At 33.4% G+C, this 25,301-nt stretch overlaps 1 protein-coding gene across 1 annotated transcript; it reads right to left on the bottom strand.

Annotated features, from left to right (window-relative positions):
• Positions 1-798: 798 nt before the first annotated feature.
• On the bottom strand, positions 799-24,834 carry LOC123663440 (ras-related GTP-binding protein A). The gene is made up of 7 exons (XM_045598125.1): positions 24,603-24,834; positions 24,353-24,452; positions 22,583-22,800; positions 2,690-2,856; positions 2,211-2,304; positions 1,653-1,805; positions 799-1,301 (listed from the first exon to the last, which is right to left on the bottom strand). The coding sequence occupies exons 1-7, from the start codon at positions 24,612-24,614 to the stop codon at positions 1,122-1,124; spliced, it is 924 nt and encodes a 307-aa protein (XP_045454081.1). The 5' UTR covers positions 24,615-24,834; the 3' UTR covers positions 799-1,121.
• Between the last annotated feature and the right edge of the window lie 467 nt (positions 24,835-25,301).

The following is a 25,301-nucleotide window of genomic DNA, read 5'->3' as shown; positions in this document are numbered from 1 at the left end:
ATCTTGGCTGTTAGTAAATTTTATAATTAAAAAATTTGGATTCTATATAAAAAAAAATCGATTCGTTTTCCCTCAAGAAACGTTCAATTGTGAACATGAGATTTTCTAAAGCCCATGTCTATTCGTTAACTACGCTTAAAAACGTACCGCTTACGAAATTTACGAAACTTCAAAAATGTCATGACCGAAGATTGACGGTCAAGTAAAACGAACCGTTTTTGAATACAGGAACCGTTCTTCTAAATATACGGCCGAGATTTAAAATGAACGTTTTATTTTTTGAGCAAAACGTATTATGTGAGAAAAACGAATCGTTTTGAAAATAGAAACCGCGCTTAAATAAAGTGGAAAAAAAATATGATTTACGAAAAATTAACAAGTGTCATGTGGGATAACTCCAAAAGTGTATTGACTATTAAATTATTTTACTCACAGTAAAAAGTTTTTAAATTTTCTTTCTAATATGTAATATCTAATTATTGTTCCTTATATAAACAAATTATCAAATAGTTGCGCCAGGCACATAGTTAATTTTCTATAATTTAGTTTACAATATATTGTTTTTTTTTTATGTATATATAAATATTTAAAAAGTTTTTTATCTCCTTTATAATGTAGCAAAATAACTTATTTAATTCATTGATTGTAACATATTCGTCTACATTCCGCGTCCAGCATAAATAGCAGTTTCAGATACATTAAAATTAATGGCTTTGAATTAATAATTTTATAATTTTTTTACCTTGTTGAATTTTTATATTTTGGGTATATTTAAATTTAAAGCAAATCAAAAATTACTATCTGTTTCTTTTAGGCTTATTATTGTCTTATAAAAACATACCAGAATAAAGAAAAAAAAAAAAAAATCCAACACTGAAACATGTATACTCAATTATTTAATCTGTGCAAAGTATCATGCATCGTTATGGCAAGGCGATTGCAGCCCAGTTCCTATATTCAAAAAAATGATTTGTTTTGATCACAAACAAATAAAACTAATCTTAATTTCGAAGTACCAACTAACACATGTTCGAAATTTAACAGTTAATGAGCAAGACGCATCGTTTTTTAAATATAGAAACCGGGCTTTAATGACTGTTTAGGGAATTCTTTTTTTTATCTCATTGATACTGGTTGGATGCGCTTGATGAAACTTTTTCGAGTTTCTCAAAATGCTTTCTAGCGTTGCGAATGTTGATGAGAGTTGCTTCCGACGGGATCTTCGGGTCTGACATCTCCACCATGACGTATGTGTTGCTCGTAAAACCGTCGATGAACGCCGCGAACACACTGTTCCGTACCTTGAAACAATAGTTAATATATAATTATCTACATTAGGACAAGTAAAAAGGGTTAGTACATAAGTATACGATTCAGTCTGTAATATTGCTCTGCTAGGCATAAGCCCCTTTCTGCATCTAGAGGAAGAATCGTAGCCTAATCTATATGTCATTATGAAAAGTTTAAATAAGAGTTTGGAACTTCTAAATAAACAAAATTGTGAGATTTATTTCCTTATCAATATGGATCTCCAACATACATAAGTACTTATTTACTGGAACTAGTCACATAATTATTCAAGCTAAATTATAGGAGAGAACATCATTCTATATATGATAAGAGAAATAGTCATATATATAGTAGGTACTTACTTCCATACTTTGAAACTGTGCTGCCAGTTTAGAACACGATAATTTAAATTGTTTCACTATGTTAGACACTTTTTCGAAACGGTGAGCGTCCCGGTGCGGCCGCCGCTGACAGTGTGATACTACTAAAAATGTTGCCCGTTCAAATAAAAGTACCTACAATTATTGAAAAAAAAAAAATGGTTAATTAAATAAAATTTAAAACTGAAAATACTTACACTGAATATTATAACGACATTATAAAGAAACGATATTTGTTCGATTCCTTTTAATCGATAATGTTTAAAATAATTTAAAGTGATTTTGATAATAGCATACTACTACACATGTCACACTTAACGACCGTAGATAGATATGAATTCTGAGTCAGGGAATTTGGAAACACACACACACACACAAAAGTCCAATCCATAATAATTATCTTTATGTTAACACTACCAACATTTGCAATTGAGCCCACGATACCTAGCATATCAGCCAGTTGTTTTGGACAGCCATTAAGTGAATAATAGATGACAATTTATATATTAAAATAAAATAAATAAAACAATTTGAAATTACCTCATCCGCATCCACTATAGCTGCAAACTGTTTGAGTGATGATTCCAATGCCTTAACATTAGGTATTAATTTGTATACTATGCTTGACCACGCCCTGAGAATGGGTTTGAATGGAATCAGTAAATTATTTTGAATAAAATCATTATTTATTTATAAACATACACACTTATCACTACCATAATTTTATTTTCTTAATGTGCTAGTGTAGTTAAATTTGAGACACATTCAAACTATAAGTAAATAAATTCACAAACAAATATTTTATGTAAAATATATACTAATGAAGAAATCTAAAAATTTGATTATAAATATGATTAGTTATAAAATAATAAAGGTGCAGAATTAAATACTTGCTAAACAAATATAAAAAAAACATTGATGAATTTTAATAATTTGACGTCTTAAAATCACATAGAAATGAGAAATCAAGGCAACACTAACATCTATTAATAAGTGAAGAGTTAATTCTAGTTACTCACTTGTATAGTGTTTCATCCCATATACTAGTTCTAAAGCACGTACATTCGAGTGGTTTAGAGAGCCTTATTAAATCCTCTTCCCGTGTTTTGAAAATTTCTTCTCGCCTTTCCTCAGCCACAAGGTCCATTTTATGTACAAGACAGAATATTCTGGCTTCTGGGGAGTTCTATAAAAAAAATATAACAATTTGTTTTTCTGTCAAGACCCTTTGATTAAAGTTACAGGGCTGGCTATTTAAATATTTTATCTCCTGATGAGAGATAGAGATATATCTTTAGGCTACAGCAACCCCGCTTATCTACAGGTGGCTTAGAAATTTTATTGCCATCCTTTCCACCATTTTCCAAAACAGTATCTATTCTATTACATAAAACAATTTATACACACCAAATCTGTAACTTTTATACAGAATGCACTTTTCCTACGTTTTGGAAACAACACTAATTATGAAACTTATCAATAGAAGTATATTTTTTATTTTAATTAATATCAATTACTTATTTAGCAAATAGTAGCACAAACCCGAATCTAAAGTGCGTCTTAGCCTCTGTCTTAATTTTGGCAGTAAACAAAATTCTATTGCGACATTTTTTATTTACTATTGCGTGATGAAATAAAGTGTTTATATTTTCATGTGATATTGTTATTTTAAATAATGTTGAATGATTTGCATGATGAGAAATGATATAAACGCGTACTGTACGTTGGCTGCGTTATTTACAGACTTTTATTTATAATTAACGATAAGCATTAATGATAATATTAGCAACAACTAAATTGATTACTAATTATTAAATTTTACATGGAGAAACTAAAATTATTGTGTATACCTTTAATATTTATTTCAAATAAATATTTTTTATTTACTTTATAACTACACATTAGTTGTACACTCAACTTTGTTTCCGTTTGTCATCGATAGTATTAACTATCCTTCAAAAAATATTTTAAATGTTCTATTTGCTTATAGTAAAGTTTCTAAGCTATGTACAAAAATTCAGTCAAATTAAAAGAATTGGTTTGAGTTCAATTGAAAACCTAGCTTGTGCATAAACTGTTCGAATAATTATAAGCATGGATATTGAGTGCTGACCATCAAGTTTATTTTAAAATTTTATTGGAATAGATTTAATGAGTTCTAAATAGTTTCACATTTTATTCATTTTCATTTTCATACTGAAAACAAAACTATTTTCCGTTTACAACCACACACAATGCGTAAAGCGATCCCCAGTCTGTTACCGAACTCTGAGTATCCGAGCCATTACCTATGCTATATGTGATTTAATTTAATGTGTCTTATTTTACCCACTCTGTATAAATGAATCTTCCTATCGATTTCCTTCCCGTAGTTGTTTTGACCTATTTGAATGGTATGGCCCAGGAAAACTTAATGCTGAACACCTTCGAGAAGGGTAAAATCTACCGCTACCGGTCTCGGTTGGACTTGGTTAATAAACATAATTTTCGTTTTGTCCAAATTCATACCGAAACTGGCTCGTCGGGAGGACGTCTTTAGGTGCCTAGCATTTGGCATAGCTCCTCCAACCTCTACGCAAAGATGACGGTATCGTCGTTAACGTTAATGCCACGTCCACCCTAATTTAAGCTCTTAAAGACATCCTCGAGGGCAGTGGTAAACAGTTTCGGAGACAATACACCTTTTGTCTTAACCCGCGATGAAGGAAATGGAGCTTGTTCGCTAGTCTTGGATATAGGCAATCGTCACAATGGTGAAACGGACCAAAGATCTGGATTTGTAATTTTAATTCTTTCAGTTATGTTTAATTTTCGAAGTGAATCTTCCTCTCTACTTTTTGTTCCAAAAGTTTCACGCTATCTATAGAGTTATTATTTGGTTATATAGTTATAATACTACAAGTTGCAGGTTTTTTTTTCGCCGGCTTGTGTTATTATACCGGGAAAATATAAAAACATAGCGCAACTTGTATTGTTTTAATTCCTTTTGCAATAGATCGCTGCGAAATCATCCGAATCTTCTATGTCTGTTTTTGTTAAGGTTACGAATAGATTTTTATTTCGGATATCTGATAATTTTAGTTATGGTTGCGAGGCTTCAAGACATCCCTCGTTTGCATCTTAATATTTCTTAGTATTCTGTAAGTAACTACAATGTAAGCAACTTCTGTGTTGACGCAGCTGTAAATATAGTTAAATATCTTCACCATTACGCATCTATAGCTAAAAAAACTTTTAAGAACTATCAAACAAGTCTTTTATCTCAATGCCAAAGAACCTGTACACTTAAGAATGACGCTCTATCTTTCAATAGAATGGTTATTTTAATGGCTCCGGATCCGGTAGATACAAAATGATGCCGGGTTGCAATCGCTAGGTTTTAGAAAATTTTCACCTCCTATTCTGCTCGATAAAAGTTGTAATTTCTCTCGTATTAGAGCAGCGGAGGTCTCTGCGTATATTTCCCTATTCTCATCTAAAGAGCTTTCTGTTTTGGCAAAGCAGCTTGACCAGCGGCTATCTCGCGCCTCCACCGCAACAGATCCAAGGCATCGGGAGAAATTTTGGATTACTTCGTTGACTTCATCGGCGGAAAGTGTTTGCGGCCTAGTGTACACATCGTCTTCACCACGTTGTCAGTCATCTCATCCACGTCGTGGTTTCCAGCGAATCGAAATGATTTTGGAGTTCTTGTTGGAATCGCTCGGTGCCAGATAGTATTTGGGAGGACGTAGGCCGGAGAAAAGATTTGTCCAAGCATAATTATATTCAGAGTACCCCGTAACAGCCGGTGGTCACTGCTGGTGTTAGCCATATTAACCACTGAATCTTCTCTCTGGACAGGCAGGCCGGGTGACTGCAAGGCTCGCTTTATCGCACCGATGGCGCTGTTGCCAGTTTTCAGTCTGTGTATTTGGCAGCCAGCAGTTGGATGGTTATTCCGCCATCGATCGGATTCAACACTTACAAGGTGGTAGTGGTACTTTGTAATCCCTTACTCGCCTTTTACGAAACCCCCGGGAAGAGAGTGGTTGGCTATATTCTATACTGCCATAGCCTCTTGTAACGTTGTGCTGGAACGTTACTCTAATAAATAAGATCTTGTAGTAAAGATTAAGTTTTTTCACTTTATTTTTATCATGCTTCTACTTGTGGCGCCATCTATCGGCATGTTTCAACACTTCGTGACTATTGGTGTTTCATATCGGCGTTTTTCTCTAACGGACTTGATAGATGCCGCTGATGTTTTTTGGTAATTATTGATCTTTCTTTAATAAAATCAATTTAATTGTAATTAGAAATTCTAAATTTAATATTCCTGTCTACTCCTTAAATTATAAAATAATTTAATATCTAAATTTAAACTTAATAATTTATAAAAATACAGACTATGCTTAACGCATAGACTTTTGCTTGTCAATATAAGGAGCGCCTTGCTCGCGTGTCTTTGTTTCTTTTTCTTTGCACTTCGTTGCCGCCGAACCTCGAAACCTAACCTCGACCCTAACTCGGCTTAAATCCCGCTGGGGTGAGTTCTCATGATATCTATTATAATTACATATTGCTGGTGTTCTTAACTTAACGAGAAATTGTAATTATTTATTATTTTGCTAATTGTGACACTGGTTTCTGAATTGTTCTTTTTCTGACTCGGAACTTTCTTCGTTCCAGGATTTATTTTTTACTTTAAGATTTATATCTTTAATTATACTTTGCTACAAATCGAGTCACTGCCCTCGATTAATAACGGGCTGACTGATTACCGGCATTTACACCGGTGGAGATCTCCGCCGGTCATCGGACAAAGACGGAACTGAAGACCATCATCGCCGGGAATTAGTCAGGCCAGTGTCCTTCCATTTTACTTTCTAAGGTACGTTGTCGCGGCGTGGGCCAGCTAAGGAAATAAAGGCTGAAAATCAGGTGCCTAACGCGCCTGATTCCGAACCTACCCCCTGTTTTCTGACCGCGTGCTATTAAAATTCATAACTTTAAAAACTAGTTTACTATTCTATTTCCACAACTACTCAATCTACAAAGCGCGGCAGTGGCGCCCTTAACGTGTAATTTCTAAGGCCTGCTCACGTTGTGATAGCGTATTTTTTCGTATTTTGTGTAAATCTAATTTACCTACACTTGCTGCATTGTGAACGTGAGGTGACCTATCGCCGAGCGAACTGGTACGTACTTATTTATTTGCTTAATTATTGTTTAATTGTCACTATATTTCCTATAATTGTATAATTGTTTCGTATGTTATAATTTGCTACAATATTTTGTTATTTCGAATCGGCCGTGCTATACGTCAAAATTTTTAAGTAGTTATTTAACATATCGCTTTAAAACTATAAAATTACTACAAAACTCTAATAATTGTTGTAATACGTGTTAGTTCGCGGAGCTATGGTAATAACTATTAAATTCAATTTATTTTTACAAAATTTTTTTTCAACTACCTACAATTAGTTTCATTTCTGAATTCATAAATTTTCTATCGTTGTTTTTACATTTTATTTGTCACTAAGCGTAATTCTGTGTAGGTAATAGGTAGCATACTTTGTAAAGAACACCATTTAACTATACTTACATGTAAACAGCTGATCTATTATTCGACAATCTTAACTATTTGCGATTTGTATAACTTCTATAACTTTTAAAATTTTAACTATTTAAGATTTCTGTAACCTACGTTATCTTATTGTTTTGTATAACTTAATAGTAATCGTTTTGATCGCTAGATATCATGGAAACATACCCCATTAAATTCTTTTTGCTAAACAAAAATGAATTAAACTATGAAGTATTAATCAGAGGCGAGGAACCTGCTTCAACCGTACTAGGGTTGCGTAGACAGATAAATAAATTGACTCCTATTATTCCCACTACTCCCATATAGACTACAATGGACCCCCATTTATACTAAGACTAAATACTGCTGTCAACTTTAATATTTTTAACATCTACTACCTAAATTATGCTGTATTAAATAAATTAAATAATACTATTTAATACTCTTAAACTAGCTTATTGAGTGAACAACATAGTGCTGCAGTTGTTTACTCTGTGTGTAAGGATCTTTGTGTCGCTACCTACTACTGACTAAAAGATTATTATGAGAGGTGAAAGAGTGTATGTGATGTGATGTATGCAATGTGATGTATGGATATGATGTATGTGATGTGATGTATGTATAGAATGGAAGTGTAGTAAGTTTAGTTGTTATGCATAGTTGGTGTGTAGGACTGCAATTAAGTATTTTGTCTTGCAGTGAGTTTAGTAGTTAGTTCAGTCGGATTTTGCTCTAGTAGGCAAAATCCTACGCTTTTTGGCGGGGTACTGTAACGTTGTGCTGGAACGTTACTCTAATAAATAAGATCTTGTAGTAAAGATTAAGTTTTTTCACTTTATTTTTATCATGCTTCTACTTGTGGCGCCATCTATCGGCATGTTTCAACACTTCGTGACTATTGGTGTTTCATATCGGCGTTTTTCTCTAACGGACTTGATAGATGCCGCTGATGTTTTTTGTAATTATTGATCTTTCTTTAATAAAATCAATTTAATTGTAATTAGAAATTCTAAATTTAATATTCCTGTCTACTCCTTAAATTATAAAATAATTTAATATCTAAATTTAAACTTAATAATTTATAAAAATACAGACTATGCTTAACGCATAGACTTTTGCTTGTCAATATAAGGAGCGCCTTGCTCGCGTGTCTTTGTTTCTTTTTCTTTGCACTTCGTTGCCGCCGAACCTCGAAACCTAACCTCGACCCTAACTCGGCTTAAATCCCGCTGGGGTGAGTTCTCATGATATCTATTATAATTACATATTGCTGGTGTTCTTAACTTAACGAGAAATTGTAATTATTTATTATTTTGCTAATTGTGACACTGGTTTCTGAATTGTTCTTTTTCTGACTCGGAACTTTCTTCGTTCCAGGATTTATTTTTTACTTTAAGATTTATATCTTTAATTATACTTTGCTACAAATCGAGTCACTGCCCTCGATTAATAACGGGCTGACTGATTACCGGCATTTACACCGGTGGAGATCTCCGCCGGTCATCGGACAAAGACGGAACTGAAGACCATCATCGCCGGGAATTAGTCAGGCCAGTGTCCTTCCATTTTACTTTCTAAGGTACGTTGTCGCGGCGTGGGCCAGCTAAGGAAATAAAGGCTGAAAATCAGGTGCCTAACGCGCCTGATTCCGAACCTACCCCCTGTTTTCTGACCGCGTGCTATTAAAATTCATAACTTTAAAAACTAGTCTATTATTCTATTTCAACAACTACTAAACCCACAAAGCGCGGCACTCTAGCAAATAAATACAACATAGGTAGACAAAAAAATTGTCAAGCCAACACATTATTAGAGATAACTCCAAAAGTACTCATCAGATCTCAATAAATTTAAGAGACAAGCACAACTTTTCAATCAAAAAATAACCATCAAAATCGGTCCACCCAGAAGAAAGTTGTGAGGTAACTAACATACATTTAAAAAATACAGTCAAATTGATAACCTCTTCCTTTTTGGAAGTCACTTAAAAGTAAGGTTTTTTATATGTTAAAGAGATTCACGTCCTATAAAATAAATTGAATGTAATATTTGACTTTATGATCAGTTTCTTAACAAAAACTAATTTGAGATTTTGAAAAAAAAAAAAAAATTATATATATATATATATATATGTGTATATATATATATATATGTCTAACGTATGCTTTGGGCCACATTGTGATTTTTTAATATAGTCTTAAGATAAGCCTCATAATTAACATATGTTCATATGTTAACGTATGAACAAATATTTTCGATTATATAACAATTCATATACTATAACGATGGTTTGAGGACTCATCAAAATATGGTATACTTTGGGAACTGTCTCTAAAATATACATCTTACATTTTATCAGCAATCATGTACTATAAGTATGGTTTGAGGACTCATCAAAATTTATTTTATTATTTATTTATTTATTTAATTACAATTTGATTCTTTACAAATAAAATTAAAGTTTTTAAATATTACGGTGATCAGAGCTGACAAACACATGCTTTTTTTATTATTTACAATTCAAATAAATTATTTAAACTACTTACACGCACATTCTTAACTACGTTAAATCGAAGTTTTTATTGATTGATAATTCCTAGAAATCATAAAATGTATCACAAAATAACATTAAACATATTCTATTAAAACACATATAAAATAAATCAAAATCAGATGGCCTTTTTATCTAATTTAGAACGAAAATCTAGCTGAAACCACAGATATACAGATTTGAAGACAAAATTATTCACCGTATAACAAATATACTTTTTTTCCGACTCTCGTCAATGTTGATGCGAGTCTGATGCCTATGCTAGGTATAAAGTACCTGTATTACAGGTCATCAGTCTCGCACAATCAAAATTTCGCATACAATGCGACTGTCCCCACAATATACTGTAGTATGTATATAGGTATATATGAGTATACTTTGGGAACTGTCTCTAAAATATACATCTTATATTTTATCAACATAATCATAATTATCATCATTATAATATAAGAATGGTATGAGGACTCAATAGCACACAATATACTACATGGGGATACCCGCAATATACTGTAATATGTACACAGAGCCGCGCTGACCCCTCACAGCGCCTTTTGCAAAATCTATGAAGCGCCTTCTTTTTCAAGAATCTTCATGTTTCAACTTATTTTTTTTTTAGATTTGTTAATTTTGACCGAAATAAATTTTTCCAGTTTCATATATACTTAGATAATATTTTCCTAAATGTGTAAAACTATTTTGCTTCCGCTTGCCAATTACTGCGATAAATAAAACACGGATTAAATTTTTACATACTTATTTGTGGTGTTATATGTAATTGTATATCTACTTAGACATGAATAACAAAATAGCTGACTTTTGTCTAATAATGCTAAATTTACTACGTATGCGATGTTTAAAAAAAAAACAAGAGTAAAATGTGTAAGAATATAAACATACTTAAATTATATTATTTCCACTCTTCTCGCTTTTTTATTTGCGATGTCTATACACGGTCACCAACCCGCCTGCCCAGCGTGGTGACTATGGGCAACACACATGAGCTCGAGCCATTTTTGGCTCGAACTTGTGGAGGCCTATGTCCAACAGTGGACTGCAATAGGCTGAAATCATGATGATGATGATGATGATACAAATAAAAATGAGTGTTGCTTAGCGTTATAACTCGAAAATGGCTCGACCAATTCGGTTACTTTATTTTTTTGTATTATATGTTCCATAAGGTCCACGGAAGGTTTAAATGGTAAAAAAAAAACAAAATTAATTAATTTTTAGTATTAACTTTTGACAGAACGAAGTCTGTCCGAGGACCTCCGAGGACGTCCTTACCTAATAGTTTCGTGTTTGTCTATATGGTCCAATATTTCTTCCTCTATGGATATTGTTGCTAAATTTGTTAATCTTTCCTGGCTTATTGTTGAGTGCAGATAATTTTTTATAAGTTTTAAACGACGTCAATAGGCGACAAGAAAGCCGTACCACAAAAATATTAATTAAATAAAATTATTTTAAAAAAATATTTCTAATATTTTAATTCAACGTATCTCAAAACAGAATATCCCAGCAACATTTGAGTATAAAAACAAGTCTTTTAGAAACACGTACTTAGAAACGAAATAAAAACATGCATTCTTATTTCACGTAAATGATATTATCCAGAACGCCGAATTCGTCCTATACATATTTATTACGTAAGAATCTAAAGGAAAAATTAATACACGTTTTGTTTGTTTTAATTTTTATTTTTATTTGTACTTACAAAGGTGCTAATAATTTTTATTTTTGGTAGTATGTACCTACCTACCTAATAAACTTTTGTTTTGAATTATTCATCTTTACCTACACAAGATTTTCATTCCAGAGGCCAAAAAAAGAAACAAATAAAAGACTATTCACACACTTCAATAATACGAAACTTCAATAATAATAATTCAATTACTATTTAACTACAATATCAAAATCATCAATGCAATAACGAGTGTTGTTTACGCAAACAAGTGACGACTAGTCCACAAGCGGGGAGTTCCCCGGGGCCGCAGTACGGGTGGCGTGGGTTCGTTGCCATGGAAATGGAAATTATTATCGTACAGGTAGGTTTAATTATATAAGTATCCGAGCGAACCTCGGCAATCGAGGGGTTGTCCGCAATTTTTTAAGGTATAATCTAAACTCACTATCACGTACTCTGCATTTGTGTATTGATAAGCCATACCTAATTATTACTAATGACAGGTCTCATTCGCACACGATATATTAGGTATACGCGTAAGATCGATCGCTAGGCGCGCGCGCGGGACGATGGACGCGCTACGTCATACGAACCTAGTAGGGTACCTACTTTCGGTAGTGAAAAATAAATTATAAAATTTTGATAAAAATTAAAATTTATGTAGAAATACACTTAAATACGCACTGGATAGGCGGATGAGTTCAAATATTTTTATTTTCAAAACGTCGTCGCGTCGAGGGACTACTAAGTGAGAAAAACAGGTGTAGTCGCAGATTGCAACATAAGAATTTATAAAGAAATGTGTACATAATAAGACCGTGCAAACTATTTTTTCCAAATGTCACTTTTACTTACTATTAACTGAGGTAGGGGGCACAGCAAGAATTTCTTGCTCAAAATATGGAGCAGCCCGACTGGGGAAGTACCTTGACCTTACAGAAGATCACAGCTAAATAATATTGCTTTCAAGCAGTATTGTGTTCCTGTTGATGAGTAAGGTGACGAGAGCTCCTGGGGGGAATTGGGGATTGGGTCGGCAACGCGCCTGCGATGCTTCTGGTGTTGCAGGTGTCTATAAGCTACGGTAATCTCTTACCATCCGGTGAGCCGTACGCTTGTTTGCCGAACTAGTGATATCATCATCATTACAGCCTATACAGTCCACTGCTGGACATAGGCCTCCACAAGTTTACGCCAAAAATAACGTGAACTCATGTGTTTTGCCCATAGTCATCATGCTGGGCGGGCGGGTTGGTGACCGTAGGGCTGGCTTTGTCGCACCGAAGACGCTGCTGCCCGTTTTCAGCCTGTGTATTTCAAAGCCAGCAGTTTGATGGTTATCCCGCCACCGGTCGGCTTTTTAAGTTCCAAGGTGGTAGTGAAACTGTGATGTCCCTTAGTCGCCTCTTACGACACCCACGGGAAGAGAGGGGGTGGCTAAATTCTTTAGTACCGTAGCCACACAGTACAGTACCGTAGCCACACAGTAGAACTAGTGATATAAAAATAAATAATTGTGTTTGCTCGCAAACGAAAAAAAAACTGACTTCAATGATATCGACGAGTAATACAACGTAGATGGACGAAAAGACCGATTAACACACACCAACTTTCGATTAAAAAAAAATTGTCGAAATCGGTCCACACGGTCAAAAGTTCTGATGTAACATACATAAAAAAAAATACAGTCGAATTGAGAACCTCCTCCTTTTTTGGAAGTCGGTTAAAAAACTTACTCAGAAGCTGAACACGTGTTTGTAAAATATTTGTTAATTTTTTTATGAAATCGTAAAATTTTACAATATTTTATATTAAAAGTCGATTTTACACTAATGTAATATATTAAAACATAGTAATGGTTCAACAGTTTTGTATTTAAACAGTCATGATTTTCTTATGCTAGACAAATTAATTTTGTTTAGGGGATCGCTGAATGTGTGACTTAGCGTGACAAAGAGGGAGCGAGGGGTCTCAAATTAATGATAAAAATTTGCGTGATATATTTTACGTTAAAATTAATAAAATAAAATAAATTAATAAGATATGGCATCCTAATATTTTATAAAACTAACAAGAAGATACTACCTACTCGTTGTTACTGATTTTGTCGAAATTTATATTTCTCTAGTGTCCTGTGCCGGCTTTGTACGGGTGACTACTTACCTAGTACAATTACAATTATTAACTCAGCAACAGCGGGGGGCGCGGAGCGAAGGTTACATCGAGCGGGTGACGTCGTCGGTATCTAACCCGTCATTGAATAATATTTTCGCGTGCATATTTAATGCATACATACTACTAATAGATATTTATCTATGGTTATATATATATTGTTTTCGATAAGTTACAAGTTTATTAGAATAATTTTTTGAGTGATGATTCGAAAGGTTCATTTATAACAAAACGTTCATTTATTTTTATTATTCAATCAATTTCGTTATGTATGTATCTTATTTCTTTACATGAAATAAATATCGTTTAATAGAATTAATTGTAATATAAGTATCCTCATTCCTAAGGTAAAATTCCTGAGAATAAAACCTTGATAACTCAATTTGTCGATTTTTTTTTGGCATCTTTTAAAACAATGGAATCATAAATTTTGTTATTAAAAATTCCGATTAATTAAATAACGAAAAATACATTTAATAAATTGATTACTAAATAAGTAATAGTTCTTCATAAAACAAATTTACGCGTCAGCTTCATAATGTTACAACTTTGGTTTCCTTTTCGTCCCCGTTCAATACCGTAAGAAATTCAAGCCATTGAAATAGCGTTTTCATCGGTATATGACTTATCAATTACAGTCTTTCATTGAAAATAGATATTGTGATATTGTGTGAATAGATCAAATAATGGTGGAGTGTATGTCGTAAAGAAAATCGATGGACTTATCAATGTTTGCTATAGGAACGCTATCTAAAGATTGCCGTATATAGTCGAGTGCGACTTACAGTATACGTTAAATATCATGAGCCAGATGACTCCAGATGGTATTCGAATAGTAGAGATAATTTAAGGATAGTCCCCGAATCATACTCTTAAGGGGATCCCAGAAAAATTCGGCCGTTTTCATGTGCTATAAAGTATACGTTAAAGTTACGTTAAAAATATCAAATAAATATATGTTGTAACTCGGATTCAGTTTATTAATGTTACTGTAAGATAATTGTATAAAACTCTCTAAATAAAGAGAAAAAATTGTTTACCTGGACCTCCTTTCGCGTACAAAAATCGTGTAGGATTTCTAATTTTACTACTTACAATAGTGAATATTTTTTTATTAATTAAGAATCCTGTACTTAATAATTCTACAGAAGGGTTTTTTATTAAGTGCAGTATTTTATTAGAAAATCGTAAAAATATAATTTCTGGTTATTTGCCGGGCGACGGGCGGCCCGCGACCAGCGTTGCAAAAGCTACCGATTTATCGGTAGATCTACCGATTTTGGCCCTTATCTACCGATATACCGATTTAGCAGTGCTATCTACCGAATTTTTGAATTTTTAACTAATGTAAAATAATTTTCTAAAAAAAAGGTAAAATAATATCCTTAATACGGTAACATTAAAAGAAAACGGTAACACAAAATCAATGCACCGGGACTTCTCGAAATTCTTCCCACCACGTCGAATATGACCGTTCAAATCCGCGGTGTGTTAAAAAAAATTGTACTAACACGTCATATAATAGAGTTCTGCTCGCATATATCAAAGGGCATGTTAATATTACATGCTTAGATAATTAAGGAAAACCTGTTATTAGGTTACTATAAGATTGTAGAGTGTGTGAGTGAGAGGAGTGATATGTTTAGTAAATAAGGCTGTTGGTTTTGTAAAAAAAAAAAAAAAAATTACTTCTTTTTGTCTCCATTGTATGGACTACTTCTATAATTAATGTTTTTTAGTGATAAAACGTATTGCTTTTGAGTACTTTCTTTTTCTGTAATGTAAATTAATTATAAATAGAACAAAAATTTGTACGCCGTTTAAGGTAGATTATGAGACATTGCAATTAATAACACCTCATGTATTAACTATATTCATGCAAATAAAGAATTTGATTTAATTTAACGGAACAAATTTAAATAAATGAACGCATTATTGACTTAAAATACTTTTGTTTTACTCCGAGTAAAAATCTACCGATTTCTACCGATTTTTAGGAGCCAAATATACGGATTTTTTATTTTACACTTTTGCAACACTGCCCGCGACAGACGGCCAGAGGCCTTTGTACGGTGAATTTGTGTCGCTCGCAATCGCACGCTGCTCTTGCTTACGCGCAAATCTATTTACTTTTTTAATCCAAGATAGGCATGAAAATGTAACAGACAGACAGACTTACTGCTGAATTTTGCAATTGTATTTACTTCAAATAAAAAATAATTTAAATTATTAATTTTGAGCTGTGTAAATAAATGTAAAGCTGCTTAGTTTGTGGTCTAAGATCCGAAACTAAAGTCGATCTTCACCGAGCCGATAATAGAATAAAACATAAATTTAGTATATCTTTACAAATAAAATTGGAGTGTCTGTTTGTAATATTAAAATAACCGCTTTTTACTAAATGCATATGGATGTATACACGATACATACACAAAAATATCATTTTGAAAATTTTTGTCTGTCTATATGTCTGTTTGTTCCGGCTAATTTCTGAAACGGCTAGTCCGATTCTGACGGGACTTTCACTGGCAGATAGCTGATATAGTAAGGAGTAACTTAAGCTACTTTTATTTTAGAAATTTATTTATTTTATAACTGCGAACTGAACAACTAGTAATTAATATAAATTTATAGCCTAAATGATCGACACGACAAGAAGAAAATTAAATAATAATTATGGATGATCACAACTTGTACGCAAGCTCTTGGTCTAGGAAACGGATCAATCTCATGTCCTAGTAGTACAAGCTAGAGCCGGTAGATGGCCGAGTTTAATAACTTTTACGTAACACTGATCAGGTGAAGTGCGGGTGGGTGGGGTTTGGCAAAGTCTAAATGCTCAAGGTCACTGAGAAGGGGGAGCCTCTTAATAGGAAAAAGTACTTGAAAGACTTCTGAAAAATAGGTATTTGAATAAAATGTAACTGTCTCGCTGTATGCCGTCGCCACACCCCGAGACAAGAAAGGGATAGCTGCAGCTCAGACCGTTATAGGTAGGTAGATAATTATTGATCAAAACAAAATTTCGTAGTCGACTATTTCCTCCCCAAAACATGCCCATTTTTATGTAACTAAAAAAACCTTCGGCTATGCCTATGTTCTCGGTTTTTTGTAAATACGCATTATTTTTTAATGATTGTCTGAAAATGTATATAATAATTGTATTTGCTCGCAAACGAAAAAAAAACCAACTTCAATTACATCGACAAGTACGCGGTATCAAAGATTACTCAAAAATTAGTTATCAGATCTCGATAAAATTTATATGTGACCAAATGATAAACATCAGCTTTCGATTAAATTAAAAATTATCAAAATACGGATTACCCAGTAAAACGTTATACGGATTTTCGAGAGTTTCCCTCGATTTCTCTGGGATTCCATCATCAGATCCTAGTTTCCTTATCATGGTACCAAATTAGAAATATCTCCTTTCCAACAAAAAAAGAATAATCAAAATTGGTACATCCAGTAAAAAGTTATGCAGTATAATACAACGTAGGTCAAGGAAAATAGCGTCAAGTAAAAACGCATTATTAGATATAGCTCGAAAAGTAGTTGTAAGATCTCAAATAAATTTAAATAGGACCAAATGACGCAAACCACCTTTCGATTAAAAAAAAATTGTCGAAACCAGGCCACCCAGCAAAAGTTCTGAAGTAACATACATAAAAAAAATACTTTTTTGGAAGTCGGTTAAAAATAGGCAATATTTCTAGTTTTTGAAGACTCTTACTCCCTATGATGATGAAAGCATGGTTATGAAAGTTAATGGTTTTACGTTACAAGAATATTTGATCTAGTGTCATTATCCGGGGAGAAAACAGTCGACTACGTTTGTATGGAGAAAGAACCGATAAATTAGATAAATTAGAAGCTGTCCCCAAACCATAGGCTAGATATGAAAATGTTTTGAAACCATACTCCAAAGTATACAAATGTCCCCTTACCATACGTCCGCTCGAAAAACTGTCGGCAAAACATACGTTATGCCTATACTTATGCATATAAACATATGGAAATCGCGAATCTCAAACTGTAATAAATTTTCAATGTCCTTGAGCCGAAAACACGAATAATTGCGAACATACATCGTTTTGGCTTTGGAGATTTTTTTTACATTTTTAGAGTTAGCTTTCGCTCAGAAAACTATTGGCAACAAGAAAAAAATAATTTGGAAAATCTAAATATGGGCGACTCCTGACGCTAATTTGTTTATACGAAACTTTTTTGCGTTCATTACTCACACAGAAGCAAGAAGAAGAACATACCTAATACACCGTGAGTGTTTTTAATGCCAACGCGATTGTTGGACGTAATCATAATATTTCTACCTACTCTATCCCTATATACTTTATCTATTAAAGTCTTTTATTGAAAATAGATATTGTTTATTTATAAAATATTAGTGGAGTGTATGTCGAAGATAAAATCTGTGAACCCATCAAGGGTGGCAATAGAAACTATCTTGTTACGTATATTGTTGAGTGCGACTTACAGTATACTTTATATGTGAATAAAAATGTCTCCAAACTATACCTTCCAGGTTTTCAAGTAGAAGAGATAATTTGAGGACAGTCCGCAAATTATACTTCCCCATAAACTGTCCCCAAACCATACGCTTAATATAAAGATACTTTGAGGACTGTCCGCAAATTATACTTCCCTATAAACTGTCCCCAAACCATACGCTTAATATAAAGATACTTTGAAACCAGTCTCCAAAGTATACAAATGTCCCCACACCATACGTCCGCTTGAAAAACTGTCTGCAAACCATACGTTATGCATATATATATATATATATATATATATATATATATATATATATATATATATATATACACTCGCGTGCAACTGAATCGACTCAAGCCGTATATTGGTATTAAAGTTCGATTTTTAGAAAAATGGCTTATCCGATTTTCTTGTTCTTTTTTTTGTTTGAAAGCCTAATCTTTTCTCTTAAAAAATGTTATCCTAATGAGAAAAATCGGTTGAGTATTTATTGATAAAATTTAATTTGACAGAAATGCATAAAAAATGAAGAAAAATGAAAACAACAACATAATGAATAAAAAAATTATTTTTGATAGAAGTAAAGAAAATTAAAATTTTCAATACTTTTTATTGCCTCCCCTAGCTTTTATAACGGCTTGCATGCGATTTTTCATTGATTTTATCAATTTTATGATAAAATCTTGAGGTATCATATTCCATTCTTCCTCTAGCGTAGTTTTGAGCTCGACGATGCTTGATGGAGCCGTATCTCTAGCTCGCACCCTCCGTTTGAGCTCATCCCATAAATGCTCAATGTATTTCAGATCAGGACTGAGGGCTGGCCACATCATCGTCCCAATTTGCACTTCTTGAAGATACTGACGAGTAACACTTGCTGTATGGCACCGAGCATTATCATGCATCAATAGAAAATCTTCTTGTATGTACCCTGCATAAAGTACAACATGATCGAGGAGAATGTTTTCCACGTACTTTTGAGCTGTTAGACCACCACTCCGACCACCACCAGGCACGAAAACAAGCTCGGTCTTCCCTTCATATGATATACCAGCCCACATCGTGACTGAACCACCGCCATATGATACTGTTTCAGCGAAACAGCATTGCGAGAACTGTTCCCCTAGATGCCTGTATACTCGGTCTCTTCTGTCATTGCCATGGAGACACATTCTGCTCTCATCAGTGAACAGGATGGAGCTTCATTGCTCAATAGTCCAATTGAGGTGTTCACGGGCAAATTAAAGTCGGGCTTGATGGTGACCTGCGGTCAGTTTTGGGCCTCTGGCTGGCCGTTTAGGAGTTAAATTGGATTTCTTCAGCCGTCTTTTAATTGGTCACTGACTGACAGCCACTCCGCGAACCCTTCTGAGCTCCTGTTGCACATCAACGCCCGTGAAATAACGATTTCTCAACGAAGTTGAGACAATCCCAACAAACATTTTTGTCATATAATCAAACAATTATATGACTTTGAGTCTTATTAAAGTTATATTACAGTATTTTTTTAACTCTACGTCATGTTATGGTGCATTATGTGTCCAAATAGACGTATAGATTTTTTGTCGTATAACATTGTCGTATAGACGTTATTTCGACATTTCTTTACAATCGTCATATAATAGCGTCTATGAAGACATCTATAAAACTTACATATACAACTTTTCGTCGTGTAAACGTTTTCGTAGTGTAAACGTCATAATACTATTAATTTTGTCATATAATTACCTTTTAAACGTCTGCTAAACGAATAGTAATTGTTTACACGTAGTATTTGTAACCATTATATATAAGTCGAATAAGTGTACTAGTGTAACTTGTATACATCCTAAAGTATTACAAAAATGATAATGACCACGGCCATTTCAAATGTGCGCATATCATTTCGATGAAGTCCATCTTCGATAAAAACTTATCAACATCCACATAAATATGGATCATAATTGTGGGGTATATCTAAAAAAAAAGTATTATTCAGACTTAACTAAGTTATATGTCTCGTAAATTCTTCTGTTCTGAAAATATAAATTATTTGAAATAAGTTAGCTAGGCGTTTATTATTTTATTATTGATCCCTAAATCAACTGTCATGGCGTACACATTTACAATATGTACGCAGTATATACGTCGGGAAGTTATATAGTTGTCATATAACGCAGTCACTTAATAAATTATTAATAAAAATATACGAAAACATTAAAATTTTAAAAGCGCATGAAAATTTTGTTACAAAGTTACCTCACATTAATCAGTAAATTTGATTGCACAATGGTTTGTAACTGATGAAATGGTTTTATCACCTCAACAAAGTAAAAAATACAATATTTTAACTCAGCTGTCAAAAAAACTGCCATATTCAATTAGTGTGTGTTATGTTTATAATCTGTTACAATTTTTCATTCGTTCAATATAAAAGTATCATCTTTAAATGACAATAATACAACGAATACGTTAGATAAACGTCATATTGTGTGCCATTACTCGACACGAAGTCGAATACACGCCGCGACAGCTATCTAGTCGTGGGTCGTAACGTCTTTTATGTGTAATCGGTTATACGTAGTTTCGTGGATACGCGTAACTAGTTTCGAAACTGCTTATTTTTCGTAACTAGTTATTTTTGTATACAGTATCAGTACGGGACGGCGACGTTATATTACTTTTGTTTGTATTATGGTTATGAAGTAGTTATATGTTATAACTTGTAACTTAAACGAATGCCGTTACGTACGTTAATATTGATGGATAGTATAATTAAATTAACTTCCCTTCATATTTTATCCAGGCTTACGACTGGCTGCAAAACATGTTATTTAAATTACTTTTTGATTTTTGTATAGACATTATAATCGATGCAGGCGTATTTAGAAGTTCATTTGATTTTATGTACAGTTTTTAATTATTTTTCGAAATACATACATACATAAATATAATTAAAAATACAACAAAAGACCCATACTGTTTTAGTATATACTTCAACACGAGACAATAACATTAATCGTTAATAATTAATCACTCGTCAACTGTCTTAACTTAATGCTAAATAGTAAATTCGAAAATATTTAAAAAGAAACACGACCGAAATTAAAATTTCTTTAAAAAAACTGTGCGTATTAAAATAAACTTAAGCTCATAGTCAATTACGTACAAAATCCCATGAGCATATTCGAAAACAAAAATGCATCTATAGTACTTATAGCCATCTCTTTTTATCCTACGCGTAAGCGTATCTGCGTATTGAAATGATTAATATTAGTAACCTGTTACGTTATTAGGCAAAACGCTTATGCGCCGGTCGTTGTGTCAAGTTTTTGATAAAACTGCGTACGCAAAAAAACTGCGTACGTAAAATAATCGTTACATTCGTATCGGCGAAACTACGTATATGGTTATTGGCTTCGTAACTAGTTACTGAAACCGATTACGTTAAATAACGCCCACCGCTACAGCTATCATTACATGACATGTAGTCAAATCGCCAACGTGTATATGACTCCTGTGCGACTATATAGGTATTTATATGACTGTTACACGAAACTCTTAGCGCCTTAAGTTGAATAAAATGGGCCCTAATGCCGTCGAGTAAACGTTCTAATGTCGTTTATACGATTATACTAAATAACATTAAGTTGTCACCAAAACGTCTACTCAACGTCGTAAATGTTTGTTGGGAATGAAGCGATCGTCCGTCTCAGATGTGCTCCGGTGTCTATTGGTTTGTGGTCTCCGAACGAAGCTACCGGTCTCTTGAAACCTTCTGTATACTCACGAAACAGCTGATTGGCTCATGTTAAGTTTTCGAGCGACTTGCCTTTGATTATGGCCCGCTTGCAACAAACCTACAACTTGGACCGCTGCATCTGAGGTATTGTCCATTGGATCGCGATTAAAATACTGGGAGCTTAAGGAGATGTGTACCTGTCAACATCTAACGAGTGATTGATAAGAAATATGGGTCACGTGAGCTCTTATACATGATTTAGTCTCGCAACTCATGGGTACCGCAACGGGTAATTTCTGTAACGCTCATGTTTGACCGTATTTATTTAAAAAGTTTTTTCATTGTTTATTTGAAAATGGCTATATTTATGAAAAAAAATATATGTCTTTGGAATAAAAAAACTTTTACAAAAATTGGATAAGCCATTTTCCGAAAAATCAAACTTATATACCAATATACGGCTTGAGTCGATTCAGTTGCACGCGAGTGTATATATATAACCAGATAACCTGTAATTTATTTTTACTTTCATTTTCGTTGTATTCTCTTCTTTTAAGAATGGGTTTTATCCTACTATAATTTTTTTCACCTTATACCATTTTCAAAGGGTAAAAGCACTGGTCTATAATGAGTAAGTTTATAACAATTAAAATTAAATTTTTCTAACAAAACATTGTATTTTTATTCTAAAACTTACCTGTAAGATAGCTTCCAAGCACGACTGATAGTAATGCATATCTTTTTCCATTTCCCTGCTCTCTACATCAAAAACATATATTAAGACTTCCACATTCCTGAAGATATTGTCCCTCTGTGATGCAAAATAGTTTTCCATAAATGCTTCCTGTCCACCGCAGTCCCATAAATTAAGAACAAGGTTCCCAAGGAATCGGACGTGTGAGTGTTCAACGTCAACTAGAAGAAAAATGTATTTTAGAATTTTATTCCTAAAATCTAAAATATGCAGACTTTTTTAGTAATCACTTTACTATTAATAAAGCATTGATCGTAGAATACTACATAACCCTTACACTACAATTACTACAATTATTTAAACATAAGAATAATAAACAATAAACTTTTTAACAATTTCACCTATGACAAGACTGGAATAAATATAAAACTATTTTATTTAGGAATTTATATTATATTGGACTTCATTTAAAGTACATTAAATTTTTGCAAATTCTTATTTCTTGGTAGAAGCATAGGTAAGTTTTATTTAAAAAGTTTGAATTTGGGGATTACCACTTATGACAGTTACATCCAGATGATCTATTGTTCTGTGACTATGAGTGATTCTTCCAAACTTTATATTTTAAAAACTATGTTATATTGTGTTTATTAATTTTTAAGTTTATACTGTTCCTATTCATATTACAATGTTGTGTAAACATTGTACAAACATTGACTAAATTTCACTTTATAGTCCAATCTATGATACGGAAATATTACATTATCTCTCGTAAATAGACATATTATTTAATAAAACATTTATAAGCAAAATATGGTTATTACGTACAACATAGGTAGATTTTTTTATCAGAGGTTAAATTTTTGTTGAACACCGCTGTTACTGTTAAAATTAGCCTACCACCTTTAAGGTTAGAGTAACGCTTGGCTCCGGCGCTGCGGGAAGTGCAGCCCTTCCGCCTCCCTCCGCGCCTCCGCGGCTTAAAAAAAACACTCTAGGGGTAGGGCAGACCAAGACCACGTGGACAGTGGGGTGCTCCGATTCGGTTTTGGGTATTTTTCGAATTTCTAAACCTATATTCTAGCACATTGCGTGCTAGTTACTAATTTTATTAGAATATTATGTCTGACGGGTTATTTTGTTTAAAAGTATCGATTTGTCAGTTGTTAAGGGTCGGTTCGTATCGTATTTTGATCTTGCAGTAAAGATCGTTTTTACGTAAATTTGTTCGAAAATAACGCACGATAGTCGCAGTATGGAGCATGAGTACACTTACCGCAGCACCGGAATTAAGGTAAAGTCAGAATAACAAAAATTTAACCTCCGATAAAAAAATCTACCTATATTGTACATAATAGCTCAAAATATAAATCAACCTATGGGTACTGTAACAAAGTCATCATTACAGCCTATACAGTCCACTGCTGGACATAGGCCTCCACAAGTTTACACCAAAAATAACGTGAACTCATGTGTTTTGCCGATAGTCACCACGCTGGGCAGGTGGGTTGGTGACCGCAGTACTGGCTTTGTCGCACCGCAGACGCTGCTGCCCGTCTTCGGCCTGTGTATTTCAAAGCCAGTAGTTGGATGGTTATCCCGCCATCGGTCGGCTTCTTAAGTTCCAAGGTGGTTGTGGAACCTTGTTATCCCTTAGTAGCCTCTTACGACACCCACGGGAAAAAGAGGGGGTGGCTAAATTCTTTAGTGCCGTAGCCACACGGCACAACAGTAACAAAGTCAAGATTGTTTAAAATAAACATAAAAACATACTTGTGGCTCCTAGTCGTCTTGTATCCCTCGCAATATAGTTGGCAAATATAATGGACCTCATACTTGTCTTCCCTGAGCCACTCTTCCCCATTAAGAGTACCTAAAAACATTTAATACGTAAGATTAATTGCCTTACATGGGGAAAGAGGCCCAGAAGTGGAATATTACAGGCTGAAGCGATTAACGTAAGATTATTTTCTAAAATAATTTTCATTTTCTAAAAATAGAGTAAAGTAAAAAATCGTTTTACCTTTTTCTTCATGTTGGAAGTCTATTGAGTCAGGGTCCAAGATCACAACAACTTTTATTACTAGAAATTTCTTCTACTTAGTAAATACCTTTGATTATTACAAACAACTTTTAACACAGTTCTAGGGTATGGTGTTGGTAACGACTTTACTATGTGTGACTAAAAACAATCAGGAAAAGTAGGCGTAACGTTTTAATTATTTTCTATAGTATGATTGCGACTTTACTATCTATATAATAAATTGTGAAGGTTTACTCGTATGACAGTTTTGACATGTAATTAATAGAACGCTCATCCTGTCAGAAATGTAGATGTAACGAGAGATGTAAGTTATAACTTTTTCGTAAAATAGTTTTCTCATAAAAATCCTTCTATACAATTAATGGCATTAATTATCACTTGTTTGCGCTAATTTGAGTACATAAATATTATTCCACGACATTATAAACGTTTGAAAAGGCAATGGTTACAAGTAATATTCTTACTGACCTTACAGAAGTGCCGAATGATAAATTTGAAATTATACTTTGAAACATTAACAGTTGATTTTGTTAATAAAACACTTTTAATAAATATCGAAGCAAGAGAAAAGATATGAATTGTCTAAATTTTATTTATTATGAACCTCAGAGATAATTGTTTTTGAACATAATGTTTTTATCGAAAAATCATTGACATTAAATGTCAAAAGCGTACGAC

The sequence above is a fragment of the Melitaea cinxia genome, chromosome 2, assembly GCF_905220565.1.
Source record: "Melitaea cinxia chromosome 2, ilMelCinx1.1, whole genome shotgun sequence".
NCBI lineage: Eukaryota > Metazoa > Arthropoda > Insecta > Lepidoptera > Nymphalidae > Melitaea > Melitaea cinxia.
This window is presented reverse-complemented; position numbering and strand designations above follow the sequence as displayed.